We start from the raw sequence: 22,582 nt of genomic DNA on the forward strand, positions 1-22,582 counted from the left end.
TCACACTTTTTTTTCTCTTTCCTTTATTATTTGCATTAGCAGACATTCACTACGGATGAAGAGAACATAGGAGTGATTAGGAGTAGTAGCAAACTGCTGAAACCATACGTATATGCTTATTTATACGACACACAACACTGGTATACCAACTTGTTTATACCAACACTTTAAAAGCCATATATACATAAAGCGTTTCACTGAGCTGGATGTAAACAATCCTATTTTTATTACGGCAGTTTTGATCTTCAAATCATACATACTTTGTCTCTTTTATTCATTATGCCTATACATTAACGTGACATATGTATACAATGTGTTTTCTGGTTCTTAACCTGAATAAAATGTGTTTTCTATTTTTTCAAGTATAAAGGAATGGATCTGACTTATTTTAGGGATTAGATCCAGGATGGAGTTCTACAGCTGCATCAGCAAAGGTTTACATATATGTCTAAGGTATGCGCATAGTCTTACAGAGCTGTCAACGTTATGTGCAAAGGCTTACGGATATGTTAAAGATATGCGTGAAGGCTTACAGATATGTCAAAGGTGTGCATGGAAACTTGCGGATAAGTCTTAGGTATACGTGAAGGCTTTCGTATATGTCAAATTTGCATTTCCTTTGCCAGCTTTGCATACCGATAGATCAGTAATTGATTATTGTAAAAGTGCATATAATATTTTTCAAAGATAACTAGGCCTGTGGTAACTTTTCGTTCATTCAGAAACATATTTTGCGTCTATTGCTTTTCCAAGGAGGCTATATTACCTTTGTAACACATATATGACATTTAAATCCTTGCTGTTACTTCCACACAAAACTGAGCTTTGTAGTAGCATAGTGTATGAGATGCAATGAGATGCATCCGTACAATATCAAGCAAATGTGTCAGTTAAATCGACTGTTACCTCTTTACGTGCTTCCACTAGCATTCGGTCGTTCAAGCTCATGTTTACCATGATGCCATATCACACTTGCATCCATCTCTATAAATCATAAATGTGACATAATGTGAGATCAATATGCATTTTGTTTTTAGTTTAATCGTTCTTCCCGTTATCTATCATTTTGTCTCACATGACAAACACTTCTATAACAGAAATTTTCAAAGATTTACATGATTCAAGATGACGAAGAAAAGGAATCATTATCTTTAATCATTCACAGGTGGATATTTAAAATACAGAACGAGCGATATATTAACTGTTCCGACCCTTCGGTGTCATATTTGATATAAAATGGATTCTATGAGAGTGATACTGGATATGGCATGTTTGTTGGGAACTGGGTTGATTACGGTTGATTACGGAAGGCGAACATGCTTGCTTTTACTTCAAAAGGTGTAGAATAATAGCCTTAGTAATTTGGGAAGAGATGCATGGTTCTTAATTGGTATCTTTAGATTACGATACGAAGATTTAATAAACTCCATGACAGGTTCAGGTATGATCATTTATTGTCATAAATACACATCAGTACAAAATAAAAGCATCCACTTCAGTAGTCTGCCTCTGTACTTTAAATATTTGGTAATTATAATGATTTTATAATTTAAATTTTTAACATGGAAATAATTAATTTATTGCAAGCTTTCTTTCGTAGTCCTCTTATAATTTGTGCTGATCACTCTAGCTGTTTTTCTGGAAGGTTGAAAGATAAGAGGATGTATTTGAACGGGAAATATTCAGATTAGGTCTGTTTCAAGTGAGAGAACGTAGCTCAGTGTAAGACAACGCAAGCATCATTGTAACGTGACAAAATTGTTCGATGACAACCCGATGTCTCTATAACTGAGAGCAGAGTGCATGCATTCATACCTCAATACAATTAATATTTTCAGGATTCAAATCCCAAATGTCACACGTTCCGACTTTCAAATTGTTCAGTCGTATCGATTGCAGTTTAGTCTACCCAGCTCCGCTAATAACAGCGAAACCAGTCACTCCATCGTCTGTTTAGAAACGATATGTTGTAATATGAAATACTGGTTAACGTAATGCCTCAGCTCAGACCCCGCCTTCAATTTGCCCAGGGAACTGCTTCTACATAATATTTTATGTAAATAATAGTGTAAAACCTCATATATAGCTATACTATTTTCTGAGTGTTCCACCAATAGGGAAGCAAAAGGCGCTTGATGGATTGTTCAATTCTTGCCAGTATTCAAATTTATTGAGGATGAGGTAAAATTAACATAACTAAAATCTGTATTAAATATACTAAAAGTTGGAGTAAGAAATAAATATGCTTATGATCGTCCATGGAACATTAATTGAACAAACTTAGTTGAACAAAATTTGGTTGGGCCAGTTGTGTAGCCCGTTGTTAGACATGCATTATTTAGCCATCTGAACCTCAATATTTGCTCGGAATTGCTGCAATGGAAACCATGAAGAAATCTATAGCATTAGTGATGAATTTGTGTGTGGGACTTGCAGCTTTTTGGCTTCATTTTTTATTTTAATTTTTATTTTAATTTTAAAACAATAATATTTTTGAGTACCGAAAACATTCAGTCAATAAGGCTCTATATTTAGGAAATATCGAATCTAATATACCAGGTTTATTGTACTGTCTGCAATATGTATCTTAGTTGCTATTGAGTTGTTGTTCAAATTGTATTTGCTTTCATGATAGAAGTGGAAATTCGGAATGCAACGCTTTTTCATAGGAACGGTTTTGATGCCAAATAACGCTTTGTTTCCATTCTCATGTTTGCAAAGTATTTCGTTTAACAAAATAATTCATTTGCAAAGTACGTGTCCGTTTGATTGGACGAATCAAATGTTTTTTACCTCACATGCAAAGAAACTGCAAATAAATATTTAGAATTTGTTGATGACAATTGTCTACGAAATACCTTGTTGATGACATTTTGTTTTAGATGGAAAGGGTTTAATACATACACACAATGTCTTTAACAGCATTATGATTATTTGTAGTGTTATGCATCATTGCCTACCTTGACTGGGTACATAGACAGTCAGGCTGAGGCAATCTTCATCTTGGTGTTTGAGTCTTTCTGCCTGTCTCTTTAACTTACGTCTGACCTCATATGGCAATGTCTCTTTTAATTCCCTTTCGTCCAGTCGCTTCTGCAGGCAGGAAACAGACGCATTTTGCATGGAAACGTCTCTCAAGTATTTCCATTTCGAAGACGAACTTGGTGGCATGAACCGAAGTAGATGTCCACGAATTCCCCTCAAAGATGCATAAGGAACGTAGAAAAAAGCATGTATTGCCTTTACCTTGTACTCTTCATAAAATCCAACAAGAACTCCCTGTATTCGACCATATTTTGTTTCCACGATCTTTTTCCCAACTTTGCGAATAATCACGTGGTCAGAAGTATTTGTAATGCAGCACAAAAGTATGAAAACTAAGCATTTTCCTCGGAAATATCCCATTGTTATTGTTCTAATTTAATGCAACTACATTTAGTAGTCGAAACTAAAATGTAAGAAGGACTTTCCAAGACATAAAATGTAACTGGACAGATTGATTGATAGTACGGGGGAACTAAAAGATACAATTTAATTCTGATATGTGATTAGCAAAACAATGGATATCTAAATTCCATCTAAGGATATCATATATTACTTATTGGACCATTTACATATACCTATGCCTAAATGCTATTGAACGTGTGTCATCACATAATGGCTAAACCACACTTGGACATGTTGACTGGTTTCCACGAAAATTAAAGAATCTCGCACACCAGATAATCACTGATCCCAACAGTACATACATGCACACTGTTTCAAACCATCGACCTGCGCAGAAGTTTATTAGAACCTCTGATATTATTACAGGAGACATGCATGTCTGTGTCAGTCTGATATTACTCACACATAATCAGTCTTTAACAACTATGTTCGAACTCTCATTTCCATCTGCCTCAAGAATATATATAAAGTGGAAATGATGTTCAATGTCAAACCACTGTGCTGTTATTGAGGTTCTTTCGATATAAATGTCCATGGAGAAGGTAGGGGTAATGAGGAGAGCAATAATCAACGAGTTCAGTTAAACAATATTCTAAACTGCTATAAGATTAAATACTTTTGTTTACAACGCAATGTCGCTTTTGCCTACAACATTTCTTTAGCAAATGATACAATATCTTAAAAAGAATATTTGCTATTCAACATTGAATAATGTTGTTTCCGTTACTTATAAATCGATTACCAATCACAAGCAAACGTGCATAAATTCACGAATCAACCTTATTATGTTAAGTATATTGCTTAATTGTTATCCTATTACCATAATCATTAGGATTATCTTTTTCAGGACGCCAAAATCAATTCTACCATGACCATCTTGACCGATCACTTTGGAAACGATGCGAATTAACACCAATGAATATTATTAGAAGAGTCGATGAAGCTTACCAACGGTTAAGAACTGTCAAAAACAAAATGAAGAACCCCAAACCAAAATGAAATAAAACTCTTTGATTCCAGTCTTCGTTGATAAAGAAATCGAATTGGACATTTAATACCGATAGCTTCTTTATATCACTGGCAGACAATTTATCTAGGATGACAAAATACTTATTAATTTCAAAATATGCCCATCCTCAAAAACATCACTTACACATACATTGCTCTACGGCACATAAAACCGTTTACATCAATGAAATAGCTGGAGTTGCTGATATATTTGTAACGATCAGCATCACTCAATTAAAAACTCATTATATTTTGTCATTAAATAGAAATCGAAACCCATCAATTTTGTTATCCTCTATGTTTAAGACAGAAACCTGGGATCTTATCGCTTTTTACAAATTTACAATAAATTTCTCCTAATCTTTTTGAAAATTTTGTCCCTTGTCTTTTACCTTTTTTCAAAATACTGAATTTTTACACAGTATATGATCGTTTTATGAAGCAGTACGTTTGCCATCTACAAATAAAATTAAGAGGCATTGAATTAGTGAATCGAGGCAAATATCCACACGCTTAGCTCCTGTTATAAAAAAAAGTCGAAGCTTGATGTCTTACTGTCAGCACAATCTTCCGCTATAACCGATGTCATTTTCAATATATTAAAACTTCCATGACTATGAATATACACTTTATCAACAATGAAATATAACGTTCAATAGTTCCTACTATACTCCAAAAAAGTAGTTAATACAAATTGGTTCCTTTGGTTCTTGCAGTTCCTAATTCTCTCATACAGCACCAGTTTTCAATTTACGTAACTACTTTACGTCTGCAGTGGAGTCGTGTTACAATTGAACAGCTCAGTGTATGAATCTTTTTTATACTTTCTTGTTGTGTCGAAAATTGCACCACATTGATTTATATTCATCTTTTCCCACAACAGATGATTGATGTATTTCAGATTTTCAGCTAACTAATGGCGTAAAGATTATTCAAGTTGTATGTGTGAACCAAACCATTTTGCCGATAAGGAGAGTTTTTGGCTTCAAATAAATTCAGAATGCAGATATCCTAATTGGACAATTTTTTCCTGCCAAATTAATCATTGTGCTTCTGCATACTAATTTTGTTTTGATACTCTTTATCTCTACCAGTCAGCAAAGACTTCCGTCATCCTTAAGTTGAAACTGCAGTTTTTAACACTCTGCAAATACAGATGTATCCAAGAGAATTTACATTATTTGGATTGGCGTTAGCTTTATACACACTGCAAGGTTTCTCTAGACAACATAATTTTTCGATTAATCCGGAAAAGTGAAAAGAATATAGTTGTATACCTGATATATTTGAAAGCCAGAATTCCTATCTGAAACAACCAGTTGAATTACATGTATCCATCATTTCCACAAGCTTAAGCACATATAACTGATAGGCAACGGCGCGATTCGAAGAATTTAGACCAAACGTGTTACTCGTAACAATAATTGCGTCAAGCTTGTTGCTCTGCTCAGAGACGGGATGAAAAGTGAAACTTTAGGCTAGTATTATACAAGAAAAAATTCGGCATAGCATCATAATTTGGTTATGTTCCTGAATGTTTGTGATCACGGCGCATTATTTTTGATGAGGTCAACATGCAATTGATTTATATAATTCTTTAATCAAAAGCATTGTGATCCAACGTTTGAAAAAGGAAGTAAAACAGTATAATGACATGAAAATATTATTTTTAGATGTAGTCTTGGTAACAAGAATGTAAGTCCTGTTCATGCATTTTTATTTTTCGTATCGTCGTATTGTTTTTGTCAAATACCATAGTACCTATCTCACTCATTATGTGTTGTGTAACAATAATGCCCAATATAAGTCCCATGCCTGTGTGGTTAATCATATTACAGCCGCAATCGTAGAGAACTGTGCCCATCAGATAATCTAAATACAAGTTATATAGGTGTAAATGCCCTTGATAGTTGGCACGAGCCTGCCTAACACATTATTAACGTATCAATCTCATCTGTGATGGAGATACGAGAAGCTTCAACACCCTTCAATAAGCGCTATTAATTGGAATAAATTGATCCTGAATCTGGGGTGAATACAGATTTAAAGGAGAGTGTGACTATGTTTCCAACTCAGTCGTATCCTTTCCTGTAAATACTCGTGTTGTCCAGAGGATAGTGGTGTTAAAGCCTGCAGGGAAGACCATGAATGCGGTAAATCGCGGACCTAGGTACAATGTCCAGCAGAGTACAAATCATATCTTTATAATAATAATCTTTCTACACGCAAACATACACACACACACACACACACACACAACGACCCAACCACACATGAGGTGTGTCGTGGAAACATTTATTCTGTTTCATATTCCCATGTAAGAATTGTCTTGAGAATGTTTCGTCATATAATCAGTGTTTACTCCACGACGCCATATTTCCTGTCTGACAGTTAAGTGCATGATTTTACATTAAGTAAGACAACAAGTAACTCAGTTTTACCGATAGAAGCAGCGTGCGAAAGTCACCTTTTTTCGTGTTATGTCTTGAAATTCTGTTTTGAGAAACTAACTATTAGAAACATATCCGGTACCTTTGTGATTTATTTTTTTCTCTTGGATATCTAGTTCTTGCTGTTAGCATGATTACAGATGTATTCAAATTTAATAATTTTAGACATAAACGAAAACGTTCACGAAAACTCATAAATTTATGTGATTGTTAGACGTTTTACTTTACGCAAACGTTTTGTTTTTCAGATTGTAATTACTAGTTGATCAGGTTAAAAAAGCATGACAGTGGAATACTTTATATCTTGTTGATTGTAGCTACTAACATTTTAGCTTTTGCCATTTCTTATTTATGGAAGAGTTTATATGCAGGTTTGTAATAGAATAAAAGAACTATACAACCACGTCTATACAATACAATACACGACACAATCAGACTTACTGATCACGGTTGGATATGTTGTTCAACTTATCTATTTAGTCAAATGTGGCAAATATGTCACATCAAATTTGAAATACACAGTACCATGTATACCTCTCTGACACAAGAGAACTTGATCATGAGAGTACAACGTGATCCATTATACGATTTCCTGTCTGAAATAATATGTGGAAAACGTATCACATGGACGTTAATATAACTGCTACAATGTATTCCGGCCCTACACGACATAATTGGATTTAGTCAGTCTTTATTTTACTCTTCTCTTCACAGTTTCCTACTTTGTAATAAAGGTACCTTTTCCCATGGAACCATTTTTACAATGCATTTCCCCATAAAATGGTTTTATGTGAAAAGAAACATATCCTATTGATGCATAAATACTAAAATCTATAACCAAATCGCCTTAAAAGAGAAGATTTGCTTAAACATACAAATTCTACAAACCACAATTTCTGAATGTCATTTTGTTGCAAAATGTATCTTGTGATTTCGACTTTGTGAATAACAAACATGGATGTCGTGTTTTCTAGTGATGAAGTCTAATAAGAACTATTAGTAGTTGTTTCAATATATTCTGTCTAATGTGCGAAATCATTCGTAAAACGAAATTCTTCTAAAGGTTAATACTAGAGTCATCGGTTTTGAGAATGCAACTATAACACTGTTTTCTTCGCGTACAATCATATTCGGGGATTTCACTGGAGCATCACCGTAGTGAAACTAAATTAGAATAGCTATAAGACATTGAATCTCCTGAAACTTGCATGACATCGGGAAAACACTTTTCTGACTGACCGAAACTGTTCCGGTATAGAGCAAAAGTACATTGATAGGTACGTATAAAACAGTAATACAGTCCACATGTACTGTATTGTGTTATGTATATTTAATTTATATATTTTGTTGTCTTTTCCTAATCATTGTATAATAAATGCATCTGTAGTTTGTACTTGACCTTGTATAAAATCAAGTTCATGTTGTAACTGACCAATTTTCTAAGCAACATGATACATAGCAAAATTTTCTCTTTAAGTATAGATTAAATATTCAGATCATTACAATAGATGAAAACATTTATATTTGTATATGGGTATAGGACATCAATTTTCGCTTAGAAATTCCTACAGTTGTTGAAACATTAAATGTTTTAGAGAGAAGGCTTAATCACATCTGGACTATATATTATTGTGTCTTAACTTTTAACATAATTTTGATTTTTTGAATAATTACCCATTCATGCCGTAACATATTGAAGCAGAGTTAGTCCTATGGTCGTGTTCATTTTTTAATTTGTGTGGATTTATTTTATTTTTTAAATTATTCACAAGAAATACAAAGTGCTCATCAATAATATTTTTGGATTAGAACATTAGGACATTAATTCGGAATGACAGTTAATTTAGTTAATTACAGTTAATTTAGACAATCACATTTCTTGTGATATTATTATTGTGATATATCAAGAGCCTGTTTAGCACATCATCTCAGTCCAAGTCACTACATATACATTAACAAGTTCAACACCGGAATTCATTCGGAATACCGCTGGAAGTCAATGAGAACTTTTTACATTTGGACTTATGATATAACTTCAATAACTATTTAAGATTTAATTCACAATATGTAGGTTCTGTTTAAATTTTCAATTTGTATTCTATGGAAATAAATGCTGAATTTTAGAAAACCTTTTGGTTTCCGCTCTTTACTTTTGCTTGGTTTAAGACTATATTTTCGTAACTATTGTGACAAGAGAGATAATATGAAATGAAACTTTCAAGTCCGTCTGCATGGGTAAACCGTTTTCCTTCCGTAATGGGATTATGTAATCTTGTCAAACACTCTTATCAGATCTTACGTAATTAACTTGACCTACTTTCATGGCTTGTTATGATAAATCATAATGCATATCACTCTCCTGCACCCTTTTTCAGACCTTTACCAAGGGTTACTGAGACAACATACAGTATGTGCCTACCTCCTACAAAATAATCATTAATTGTGTCTCTGATATATGTGCATGTTTAATGTATAATATATAAAATATGACAAGATATAATCCCTCTATCTCTTTCGATGTACCAACATTAGATTCAGTATTAGATACTTCACTAATCAAGCAAGCACTTGCAATAAATAAGTAGTTAATTGTTCTTTGCTTATAACTGAACAGATCGCAATGTTGAGTAATTCCTCTCAGCAAGCTCTTCCTTCCTTGAGTGTTGCTAAAATGATTCTTAGCTTAGTATATAACACGAAGGGAAAATAGCAACGAATGTTGACAGATAAACTGAGTAGTTCCTGATAAGCTCAAGCAAGGGAAGGTGACCGTACAGCCGTCAATTAGTGTTTAGTTTGTTATATCCCCACGCGAGCAACTACTAGAACATGCAAGGTAGTAAAGCCAAACATTTTAATATAAATTTAAATATATTTGACATCAGTCAAAACACGAAATGCTTATTCAAGCTGAATATTCGAAGATAAGTCTTAACTAAATTGATTTCATTAACATTACAATATCACTCTACATGATTATAATTAATGTTGACGTCCATTCTTTAGCTGGAAATACATTATTGTCATATTTGTTGTGGAAAACAAATTTGTAAGTAAACTGTGTTTCTCCGAAAACAACTATCCCATCGCAGTGACGTTAGGGACATTAACCTTTTATCTCGCGAATCCAGCCCTACTAAAAGACGGAAATCGTATTTTTATATCACATATTGCCAAGGACAATAACTCTTGCCTATCACACCTTTCCAACGCTAGGTGTCGCTAGTGTGTTAGCATCGCTGCTGTTCTGATAACAACGCACATTTTATTCTGACAATCCAAGCCATCTTTGTGCTAAAATGCTGCCATCCAGCTTTAATGACTCTTTACCGAGAGACGGTAATTTGTTTTTGATACAATGCCAGGTTGTGTCAAGAGGACCACAAAACCATCTGATCTGAATAAATGTATGCTAACACAAACGTACGGGCATGTCAATAAATGTTCTTACTCCTTTTTGCTGGCTTCCTAATAGTTGAACGTTTCTCGTCTTTCAAACAAGAGACAATTTTCTTTCTGAGAATACGTGATCTAAAGTAGACACCGTTACAACTCATGTATTATTGGATATTGGGTATACTAGTATTGTATACTAGTATTGGGTATACTATTCACAGTAGTATACGCAAGCTGTCAAGGAACATATGAATATAATAACACCCAAGTTATGTTCTACGTGAACAGGTTGATTACACGCATAATAATTCCATGATTTTTTCTTTATTTCAAATATTTTAGCGTGATGTTTGTCTTCTGCCTTAGTTTTAAGAAAACAAATCATCCTCAAACGATGTTTATTCCGCTCACACAAAGAACGTGATTGTATATAATAACTGTATTTTGTTCCTCAGCGTCGCTACATAACACACATAATATTTAATACGGATAGAACATTCATCAGTTTATAATCAAATGAAAGAACCCATCCAATGAAACCCGAAGAAAACACCGCTATTTTTTTAAATGTCGTATTATAACTCGTCTTGTCAGGGCACATAGAAACGCCAGCAATTCTGCCAACGAATTAAAGACCATCAGAAACTCAGAATAAATTCAATAACCAGTAAACACAAGCTGGCACGTCAAAGTTTGTATGGGATAATTAGTTTATATTTTCTACAGAAAGAAAGATATGCTAAAGAGCAGTAGAAGTAAGAGTGTGTGTGTGTGTGTGTGTGTTTCCTTCACTGCACTTAAAATGCCATTAGTTTTACTGAAAGTTGTTTGTTCTTAATTAAATAAATATACTGATATACATTTACTAACAACATTTTGCACGATTTATAACAAGTCATCAAGGCTGGTAAAGAAAAGAAATGAATCATTTTCGTATCTCGGAAAATAATTTGACTTTATGCTTGGTTCTTTTATTGAATGCACTTAAATATTGAATTCCAAAGTGTAATATCTGTATATAGGATAATGCAATGTCCTTTTTGCATTTTCACATAGGCTGATGAACAGCAGTGTTTTGCAGAAAACCACAGTCTCAAATATAGCATATCAATAATGTATCCGCTGAGAAATAATTATATCCTTCGGAAAGCAAACCTGATAAAACTGTTTAAATACAAGTCAGTCTGGTTCTCTTCTACTATTGAAATACAAGTTAATATTGTCCTTTTCTACTATTTAAATACAAGTTAGTCGGGTTCTCTTATACTATTTAAATACAAGTCAGCCTGATCCTATTCAATTGTTTAAGTACAAGTCAGTCTGCTCCTGTTCAACTATTAAATTATTTTCAAGTCAACCTGGTTATGTTCAATTATTTAAAGACAAGTCCATCGTGTCCTATACGGCATTTTAATAAAAGTATGTCTGGTCTCAACTTCCATATGACATTCAGATCTATATTATCATCCTTATTATAAAGAACACCCAGAGATAGAGATAGATCGCGGAAACACCCAACGATAGAGATAGTGAAAACACTCATCGGTTTAGAGAGATAGTGGAAACACCCAACGGTAGAGATATATGGTGGAAACACTCAATGGTAGAGATAGATCGGGGAAACACTCAATAAGACTAATTATGGCATTCCTCAGTATTATAGAAATCTTCAAATTTTCCTCAGAGATAAAACGAATATGTTATTGCCCTAATTTACGGTAGTATGATTTTCTTTTAAGTTATTTTGCCTGTTTAACGCTCGATTGCAATTCTGTTTTTTGCAACGATACAATCAGAACCTTATTTAAAATCTGTTTCATGGAGAAGCTTTAAGATATTTAGTGAAATTTGTATGATATTTCATTTTACTCAGCGGATGAATGTCGTACAGAATACATGAAACAGTCTATGTGTACTTGAACAGATGCATCAAGAGTAGTTATATGAGTTATAGGACATACATTTGAAGCTATACATAACTGGAATCTACATATGTGCATTTGTAGGTATACATAGAGTATGTCCACACAATTAAGGACTTTTCATGAAAACAAGAACCATGCATCGATAAAATCCCTTATATAACTCAACTGAATACATCCTGAGCTTAGAAACTAAAATAATTGTTCTTGAATCAATGTAATGACGGCCAATGAGAAATAGATTATAAAAAAAAATACAAATACACCTCTCTCTCTCTCTCTCTCTCTCTCTCTCTCTCTCTCTCTCTCTCTCTATATATATATATATATATATATATATATATATATATATATATATATATATATATATATATATATATATATATGAGGTCTTTATTAGAAGATTTCAGTATGGCATTCCACGTCTATTATATGCTGATAGTGCTATCATCACTCAAACGGAGGGCAAAATTGTGTTGTTGTGGATTTTTTTATTATTATTGAAAATGCAAGCAAACATTATTTTAAACGTCCAAAAGTTTTCCATCGGGGGAAATGTGGGCATTGGTTTCGATCTAATAATTACATAGACTCCGAAATGTCCAACGAAAGGGCAAATGAAATGCATGTCCTATATATAGAGGCAGACAGACAGACATACACTTGATGTTGTTACATATGCTGAGCACCGAAATCACGAATCAAATAACGTTGTACAAGACTGGTCAGTAAGTATGTCAACAAAATTAATCCAGAAAGATTAGTATCGTAAGTAACCAGTTATTATTAATATATTTTAAAAACAAAGAAACTTGATTCCTGGTGTGCATGGAATGGCAAATAGACCCTATGTCTGCAACAAAAACAGTCCGTTCCAAGGAAATATATCACATATCGTATTTCTCATTTAGAACCATTTTATAGTTATACTAGCGAAAATTCGTATTTCGAGAATAATATTTTAAAAAACACATCTAAAGCATTTTTGCCTTTGTAAGAATGATTCCACACTTGAAACTCAGATTATATTGCAGTGCCTAACACAAACTATAAACATATTTTGAATAAGGCAAGTGTGTCAACAAATTATTTTATTAACATATTGGCAAATCATTTGATTTACCAGACTGACTAAATTCAGTAGCTGTTAAATTACTTCACTCTTATGATAAAAAGTTATCATTTTAAAATTGTAAAATATTTGTTTTGGCATATATGTAGGACTTCATTATTCGTCGAACCTTCCAGTTCTCAACAACACAAATAAAATTCTTGAAACACGATAGCCCATAAATACATGTAAATTGAAGGCATTTTTAATTATTTAGTCGAAGTGTAAGCCTACGCTAATAAATCTTTAAAATATAATGTGAAAATAATAACTCAAAAACATGATATAAAATAGGCCGAAATTCAACTTAGTTTCTTCGGAAAATTAAATACACAATGAAATGAAATAATACGTTTTCCCATATGATTTGATAATGTAGCCGTTATTGATGACAAAATATGGACTAGTTAACAACGCCGCGAACAGTGGCGTCGCTAGGTGGGTGCGGACCGCACCGGGTGACACCATCTCAGAGGGGTGACACCAAGAGGAAAAATTGCAAATTTTGCAGAGCACACACAGCTCGGTCTAGTCGGATTTCATAAGCGGATAACCGATCATAGTTAAATACATGACTAGCAGGCACAGCAGTGGCGTCGCTAAAGGGATGCGGGGGGTGCAGACTGCACCGGGTGACACCATCAGAGGGAGTGACACCAAAATGACATTACTAAGGATTCTGTATGGTCTGTTACGGAAGGAGGACCATGGGGGTCACACCATGAGCTACCGCACTGCGTGACACCAACCTGAGTGTCGCCACTGGCCGTGAATTCACTTGTGTGTATGATATATATATTTTCAAGAATTTATTTCGTGCTGTTGTGGTTCAACGATTAATGAACCATTAGTGAATCAATTGGAGCATGTCCCCTACCAACACATTTATGCACGGAAGACACTATCGTGTTGTACCAAGCAAGCAAATATTATGTCAAAGAAAATCTTACCAATATTTTAACAAGTAAACACCATCATTGAAAGGATCTTCATTTTATCATAAAGCTTCAGTCTACCATACTGCAAAGCCGATAAAATTGTAAGGTAATATACTTGCTAGGAGAAACGGTCTCTTGTAACTTGAAGCTAACGGGATAGATAACTTTTCTGTATATATTGCTGTTTCAAAATTACTGTCTTTGCACAAATGATTTGCAGGTGAAAAGAATATCTGGACAATCCTTAGCTCTTTGTCTCATACGGAATAAGACAATGATTGCATATCCGCTGCATAACACATAACTGATTATAGTTTTCTTGTCTAGTACCATTCCATTGTAACTAGAGAGGAAGGCAGCTTACCAGACCAATGCTAAATAGGTAAATAATGTAAGTGCATTGTCTGCCCATTTGTCAGTATATTGTTGTTGTTACTGTTGTTGTAGGGTTTAACGCCATTTTTCAGCACACGATAGGCTATACATGGCGGCCAGTATTAATGGTGGAGGAAGAACCCGGGAAAACCCCGGCAAGAATCACCGACCCACGAGAAGCTACTGGCAAGCTTTCTCACATACCCACATTGGCTGAATCCGAGACTCTAACCCATGCAGACAGAGGTGAGATGGCAATGATCCGTAACGGAGAGCGCTTTAGACCTCTCGGCCACTCGGGGCCCCGTCAGTATATTGAAATTTTCTGGAAAAACTGTTGCTCTGTATTCGAGTGTTCATTATACAAGTGTGATTGCGGGTCCTTTTTTATCTATTATAATAATCATCACATGTGATTTTATCAGGCAGACGGATATGATACTTGTTTCTGCTCATTAGTATAATAAAATATTTGTGGGCATAAATATTTCTACATTTGGTTCTTTACCAAGGCAATTACCACTTTCAATCAAAGAAAGTTATATGTAACTTGCGTATAGTTCTTAAGTCAGGACGCAAACGAAGATTTTGTTTGTTTACCAGTTGCCATGGGAAAGGTTTATATAGTAGATGTCCGTGGGGCGCTGGATGAGATAACTAGCTGAGAAAATCAAGAAGATGATGTTTCCTTTATGTAAGATTCCATTATGATTTATCCTGTAACACATACTTATTCTGATAAACATTATTCCTGTGCCAAGGCGTGATATAAGACATTCTAGCCTTAGAGGTGAACGATGCATTTTTCCTTAAAAGAATCCAAAAAGTGAGTACTGCAGGCCAAGTATCTACTATCTACAAAAGATTAAGAATAGTTGCCTATTTGCTGATCTGTATCTTCCTTCTTGATCCAAGGCAATTGCAACTAAATCACACCGTTAGTAGGCACCCTCTGCTGATTGCATCCCATTTGTAGCTACCCTCTGATGAAAGCATCCCATTGGTAGCTACCCTCTGCTGACAGCACTATGTTTGTAGTTACCCTCTGTTGAAAGCAGTCCATTGGTACCTACCTTCTGCTGACAGCATCCCGTTGGTAATTACCCTATGATGAAAGCACATCAATGGTAGCTACCCTCTGCTGACAGCATCCCGTTTGTAGTTACCCTCTGATGAAAGCATCCCATTGGTAGCTACCCTCTGCTGACATCATCCCGTTTGTAGTTACCCTCTAATGAAAACATCCCATTGGTAGCTACCCTCTGCTGACATCATCCCATTTGTAGTTACCCTCTGATGAAAGCACCACATTTGCAGCTACCTTCTGCTGGCAGAATCCCGTATGTAGTCACCCTCTGATGAAAGCAGTCCATTGGTACCTACCTTCTGCTTACAGCATCCCATTGGTAATTACCCTATGATGAAAGCACCCCATTTGTAGCTACCTTCTGCTGGCAGAATCCCGTATGTAGTCACCCTCTGATGAAAGCAGTCCATTGGTACCTACCTTCTGCTGATAGCATCCCGTTGGTAATTACCCTATGCTGCCAGAAATGTGTCTCTATTCCATTTACATTTTCCGTGAATAGAATTCCAAAGGTGAGCAGAGGTTTCATTCTTGAAAACTGATAAATGCAGCTAATACTGGCATCGGACTTGATTTATTTAAATTTAATGGATTCAAACTGTGGCCTGCTATATATCGACATTGATGTCATTATATCGTGCTGGTAGTAGAATCATTGATTATTCATTTATCTGCATACATATTTGTTCATAAATAGCATGCTGGTTTTAAGTAATTTCTTTGAAGCAGGCTAATGTTATGAATTATGACTTATATCAAATACATTTTTTCTCAGCATGGAGTGACATTTTTCATTCGGTTATATTCACAAAAGCTGCATTCAGTTGTGGAAGGCGCTATTTTTCCTGCGCTGCTTGTCCCATAACATAATTCCCGGCATGTTGAAACTCATTATCATTTTAATTAAGGACAATAAGCAATACGTTCATATATCGGGCTAATTGGATGCACAATAGTTACAAAATCGACAACGTCGACTTGTACTGTATGAGCTTTATTCATTTAGCTGTGTGGTTAGAATGCAATCCATATATATATAATGTACATACACATATTGGACTGAGCGCGAGTTTAATACAAAATGAAATTATTCTATATTGAGAACGGATATTTTCCACAAGCATATATTGAATTCCTGCCCTACTGAGACTCGAACCCAGGTCCGCGAGTTAATGCAACATTCGCCTTGCTGCAAGCAACAATTCACTATACTGCATGAACCATACATACATCCCCAATTATGGATGGAATACGCATCTGAAAATTTCAAGCACACTGCAAGATGACCCAATAATTAATTTCCATCTAATATAAAGTCACTATATATACATATATGCATATATATAGTGATGCCTCCTTAACAACTGTGAGGAGCCAACCAAACGTGAAGCAGAAAACATAGGCACTAATTGCAAGAGTGTAATCAGTAAAACTCCAAATCCGCTAGTGCAATCCTGTTAGATCAAGCCCGTAAAGAAGCAGCAAAACTTTATTCTATATAGCAACGCATTTTGAAACCAGCATAATGATACGATTACAGAATCTGACAGAACGTTAAAACGATTCCCATTCAACTGTTCAATACATTTTGAAATCTAAAGTGTAGAAAAATGGAGAACACGCTGACACTATACATAAAATCATATAAATCTCGTGTCTTTTCCACTTAACTAAATATGATTCCTTACGCCATAATTCAATCAAATCGCAGAGGTTTTATACAACTATTGATGAAATTTGTCTCATCCTTTAATAACATAATACAATATATCTTTGCATTCAATGTTTAAACTTTACACAGTTTGTATAACATGATTTAAACCCACAACAATTTTGTACAAAATAATTAAAGCTTGCTTGAAGACTATCCATCAAAAACGAAACGCCTCACAATCACATCAATTTCAGTACTATGTCACAAGCAGTTCGTGTCTCAACGCAAACATCTGTTACTCTTTGCTCTATATATTTCCCCAAAACACAGGTTTTCAAAGTACCAAAACTCGTGGAATCATTATCATCCCACTGGGCGATTTTAACCACCACTATAGTTTTTCATGGTGAAAAGCTATTATCAAAGGGGGAAGAAAATAAAGGGCATAATTTAAAAAGCAATATGTGTATATTTTTGACAATCAAATTTAGGCCTGCCTTCATCATACCACTGAGTCCTACTCGGCTTTTGTACAGACCTTCTGCAATCCACTACGTTTAGTTTACTTCTCTTAGGAGATCGATGATGACCTCTGTGGTAGTGACCTCTCGCAATATACTTAACAAATAAAACATCCATGTATAAAGTGAAAGGTCAGACATACACACTGAATAAGGCTCATTTTGATATCATCCAGTGTATAAAAAATAAAACTGACGATGCTGTCGGATAACGGTGAAAGGGTATTTGTAGATTCAATGCCGATTCAATAACTGGTAATCTGAATAAATGCAGTATACACAGAACTAAAGCTCGATGTAAACAACCAACTGGAACAAAACAGGAGATTGTATGTCCGTAGGATGAGCCTTCTCCTTTCCACGCTTTTTAGTCTGTATGGAACACAATTCTGAAATTAAAGTACCGCATCAAACATTTGAAAAAAAATTACAAACTGGTCACAACTCTGCCATAAATTTCAAATACATCGGCTGAAATATCGCTTATAAGATTTTCACCAGAGACATATGCTGGCAACCATCTGCCGTGACGATAACATGAATGAATCTGATAATGATGGAGATAACAATAACCCTTGCGCTCTCAGGAACTTACAGACTCTATACCAAGCCCTTGATACTTTAGCACTATCAATGTCTTACGTACTTACTGATACACTTACCTCAACACGCTACTAAATATTTTCGAAATAATCTGGCAAGCTGGCGACATAGTGTCTGCCACCCGTTTAGATATAAAAATGAATAACATAATTAAATTAATAACTTCTCGTCTACAATAATCTAGCTGATATGACTCAAGCATTTGTCATATAATAAAGGTCAATTACAAAAATTCATGCCTTGACAAAATTTATAAATAATCATATGAGACGAGTTGAAATTCACTTTAAAAAATAGTATCGCTAATTGCTTTTGAATTCACAACGACACGATCTCTATCGCGACTGATCTCTAGCTCAAGTGTGGTGTTCAAATTCTTTGGACTTATTCTGGATCATCAGCCAAGATTTCTTCCGTGTAATTATTTACCGTAATTACAAATGTCAAGGATTTACATGACGTTTAGCTAACAACATTTGGGGGGGGGGGAGATCGGAAGTCTGTCTCCGGTTCAAGAGGACTTTAATACGATGCAAGCCTGACCATGGATTAACTTTGTTCGGATCAGAATGCAAATCATACATCCAGATTCATGATTCAATATTGAATACACAGTCAGGACCTTGGACTTTATTTGAAAGTATGTATGACTCCCCCTTCAGAAAAGTCTCTTGCTGAGATAAACTAGCACTAATCCTACTTTAGATATCAAAATAAACTCATCAGTGTGCTACCAAACTTTCCTCTACGCCATCAAATCTCGTTGGTGGTGCCATTTCTAACCTTACATATCAAACCTTGCGCGATTAGAAATATACTTGTATTCCACTGTTTGGCATCTGAATTGATTCTCATCTAGAAGCAGGAACAATCAATGATTGAAATAGTTGATCTCAGCAACCGCAGATAGGTCCTATATAACTCTCATTTTTCAGAGTAAATTTTGTGAAACAGCAGACTATCGCGACCTTACAGCCACGCTTACGAAGGGTTGTTAGAATGATGGGGACAGATATTATGCTGCCTGTTTCATCACAACACAGCTCCAGAAGAGGCTTTCTACCAGATAAAGCCTCCATGTTGTGATCAGAGAATATAGGACTTACGGTATTAATTCCGTTGCCATTGTAATCCTATGCAAACACCATGATATTAAAAATTCAATAACTTAAATTTTTTGAGTGCTCATGATCAAACCTATATTTTTCAGTATAGGTGAAAACTGGATGTCAGATTCTATGTTTGAAACATCTGCTTTCAATTCCGCATCAAAGTGTCAGGTGCTAATTTTAGTAACGAGTGTTCCAAACTCAAGACTGTTAAAGGACTGAAATTCCATCAGTAAACAAATTATATATTTGTTTTCATTTACAGCTATGATAAGCTCTCAAAAGATTCTTTTTCCTACGACATAACTTACATTATTACCCATCCTGGTCAGCCAAACCCATATATACTCTATTTTATGTTCACCCATTTCCAGGCTGGTTCCCATTTTTCCATACCATTAGTACCGTTTGTCCTTAACTGCCATACGCGTATCACCGAACTATTCAAAATTTCCCTTTATCATCAAAACAAGTCATGTCTTTTCAGAGTCTGTATCGACACTGAAACACTATGTACAATATTAAATTAGACAACCCTTTATCATCACCATTCATAAGGAAACAAAATTCCCGGGTAAGACCTGGAACAAAATAGTCCGCAATGTTGGTTTCTTAGTGCAGTGGTATTTAGGATAACGACAGAGCCGATAAGGCAGCCAAATATGACTAAATGTCACCTGTTTGTGAATGGAATTTTTCAGAATTTCGTGTTCTAACTACTTGTCAAAACGAATGGAATGAAATCTCTGAAAGTGGTATTAACCAATTAAATCCACCTCTGGACTGTGGCACACCTCAGAGAGAATGAATCACATGCATACGGTGATAGTGTGTTGCCAAGGTGCATCACACACACACACACACACACACACACACACACACCTGACCCATGCATACCTCCTGATGGACAACCCTCGATTTGGATGCAAACTTTGACAGTCTACACTGACAGCTGAAGATATCCTTTTGAATAGTATCGACTTTCACCCTGTGAGACGTGCACACCTCCTAAAGGATGACCCTCGACAAGGATGCATACCTTGATTGGGCATATTGACAGTAGAGGGAAGTTTTGTGGAGAGTATAGACTTTCACCCTGAGAGACATAAGTATTTGGATGATACCTCAGTAATACGATTTTTGATGATATGCCAGCACGTACATTCAAGGACTTCTTGCGCTTTGTCTAGGTATTTTAGACCGTATGTTGCTACAGCTATTTCCACCTAGGATTTTAAGTTCTTATAATCACCTGTTAAACAAACACCTTTAACGTTTTGATCTTATTGGATTCGTTGTATACTTTATTTAGAAATAGTTGTCATGTTAAAGATTATAACAGTTTACGTGTTTCTTTTTAATTTACCTATGCAAATGGACCATATAGCCAGGATTGGGATACTGTGCCGTTAAACTTATAAATACACACACACACACACACACACACACACACACACACATATATATATATATATATATATATATATATATATATATATATATATATATATATATATATATATATATATATATATATATATATATATATAAGAATATACTGGAAGAATAGAGACTATTATAACACTATTTCGGTAAATTCAATACTACCGTTGGCGGTCGAACTTTGTAGCTTTGCTCAGCATCAACTTTTTTAAAATAAAATGTCCTAATACATCTCTCCTAATAAGGCAAATAAATTAGTTTCATGCATGGTTCTATATCGAGGCCATCATTAAAATTAATAATTTCTTACGTACTACAAGGTGAAGATTGTTGGTTAAAATATATAATGTAGACTGTGGTAAATGATTTATCATGGAGACTGCATTTATTTCAGTATGTTTATATATAGTATCTGATATCACTGTATGCGTTTATTCGTCTCCCTGATAGACGATTATCTTGTTTGTGATATCAAATTTTCTCTGATTTCACGCTTCATTAATTAAGATGTTGTAGATATGAGTGTAGTAAATTCCTGACACACATCAAGAGAATACCGTATATTTCCCCTCATATTGGATATTACTTAATTGACTGCAATGATTTACCCATCTAAGATTCTTTACTCGATAGCAGGAACCAGTCTGTCAGGGGTGTCAAACTCGATAGCTCGAACTGGTCTGTCAGAGGTGTCAAACTCGATAGCTATGACGGGCCCGATTTGTATAAATGTATCTGCCTCAGGCCATACCTATCATGAACTATTATAATCATACAAATTTGATATTACCAAGAGACCTTGTCTGCGGACCGGACTAATAGGTATGGCTGGCTGCATGTTTGACACCCATTGACATGTTAATGTAGTCTGAGGTGCAATCAGGTTTGATGCTATTTGGTTCCTTACCAAAGATATTAAATATTAGTCACATACAAAACAGAGACATTATCATAGCATCAGACTGATACTGGATAATATCCGAATAAATATCTGATTAAAAATGGTGTGATTGATGTCTTCATACCCAGGAGAAAAAAAAACTATCTGAATAATTTCGATCGTCATTGAAACCGGCAAAAATTAATAACTATAATATTATGGTCACACGGATATCGCATTAGCGGAAAAAATAGCTGCTTTGGTTTGCAAGGTTTTAATATTATGTACATTTTACCTTCGTTTGTATTTTTGTCTGTAAGTATATATTGTCGACACTTTTTCAAGTGAATAATCCCTCGAATAAAACGAGGTTTCGTTGTTCTGAAATCCGTCATGGTAATTTTCTTACCTCGACATGTTCAATCTTGAATTCAATTACTTGGGCTTTCAATATTGTATTCAATCCACTTATATGTGCAAACAATAAAACATAAAAATAGAATTAATATTACATTGTTTTACGCCTTTTCCCAATTTTACCCAAGCAAATGAAATTGTTTTCATTCTATTTAACTTTCAAGATCAAAATTAATTTTTGTTCCCTTTAAGTTATTACTTACTAGACCATGAGCTAGACA

The 22,582-nt window shown here is 34.8% G+C and overlaps 1 protein-coding gene across 1 annotated transcript in view; it reads right to left on the bottom strand.

Moving 5' to 3' along the window:
* LOC149799319 (neuroligin-4, X-linked-like) overlaps positions 1-5,829 on the bottom strand; it is a 417,548-nt gene extending 411,719 nt beyond the window's left edge. Inside the window, exon 1 of the mRNA XM_089958629.1 lies at positions 2,961-5,829. Coding sequence (XP_089814755.1) covers positions 2,961-3,405 — 445 coding nt within the window. The 5' untranslated portion in view covers positions 3,406-5,829. The remainder of the gene's footprint in view (positions 1-2,960) is intronic.
* Between the last annotated feature and the right edge of the window lie 16,753 nt (positions 5,830-22,582).

This window comes from Sinohyriopsis cumingii, chromosome 5 (genome assembly GCF_028554795.1).
Source record: "Sinohyriopsis cumingii isolate HCF-2022 chromosome 5, ASM2855479v2, whole genome shotgun sequence".
Lineage (NCBI taxonomy): Eukaryota > Metazoa > Mollusca > Bivalvia > Unionida > Unionidae > Sinohyriopsis > Sinohyriopsis cumingii.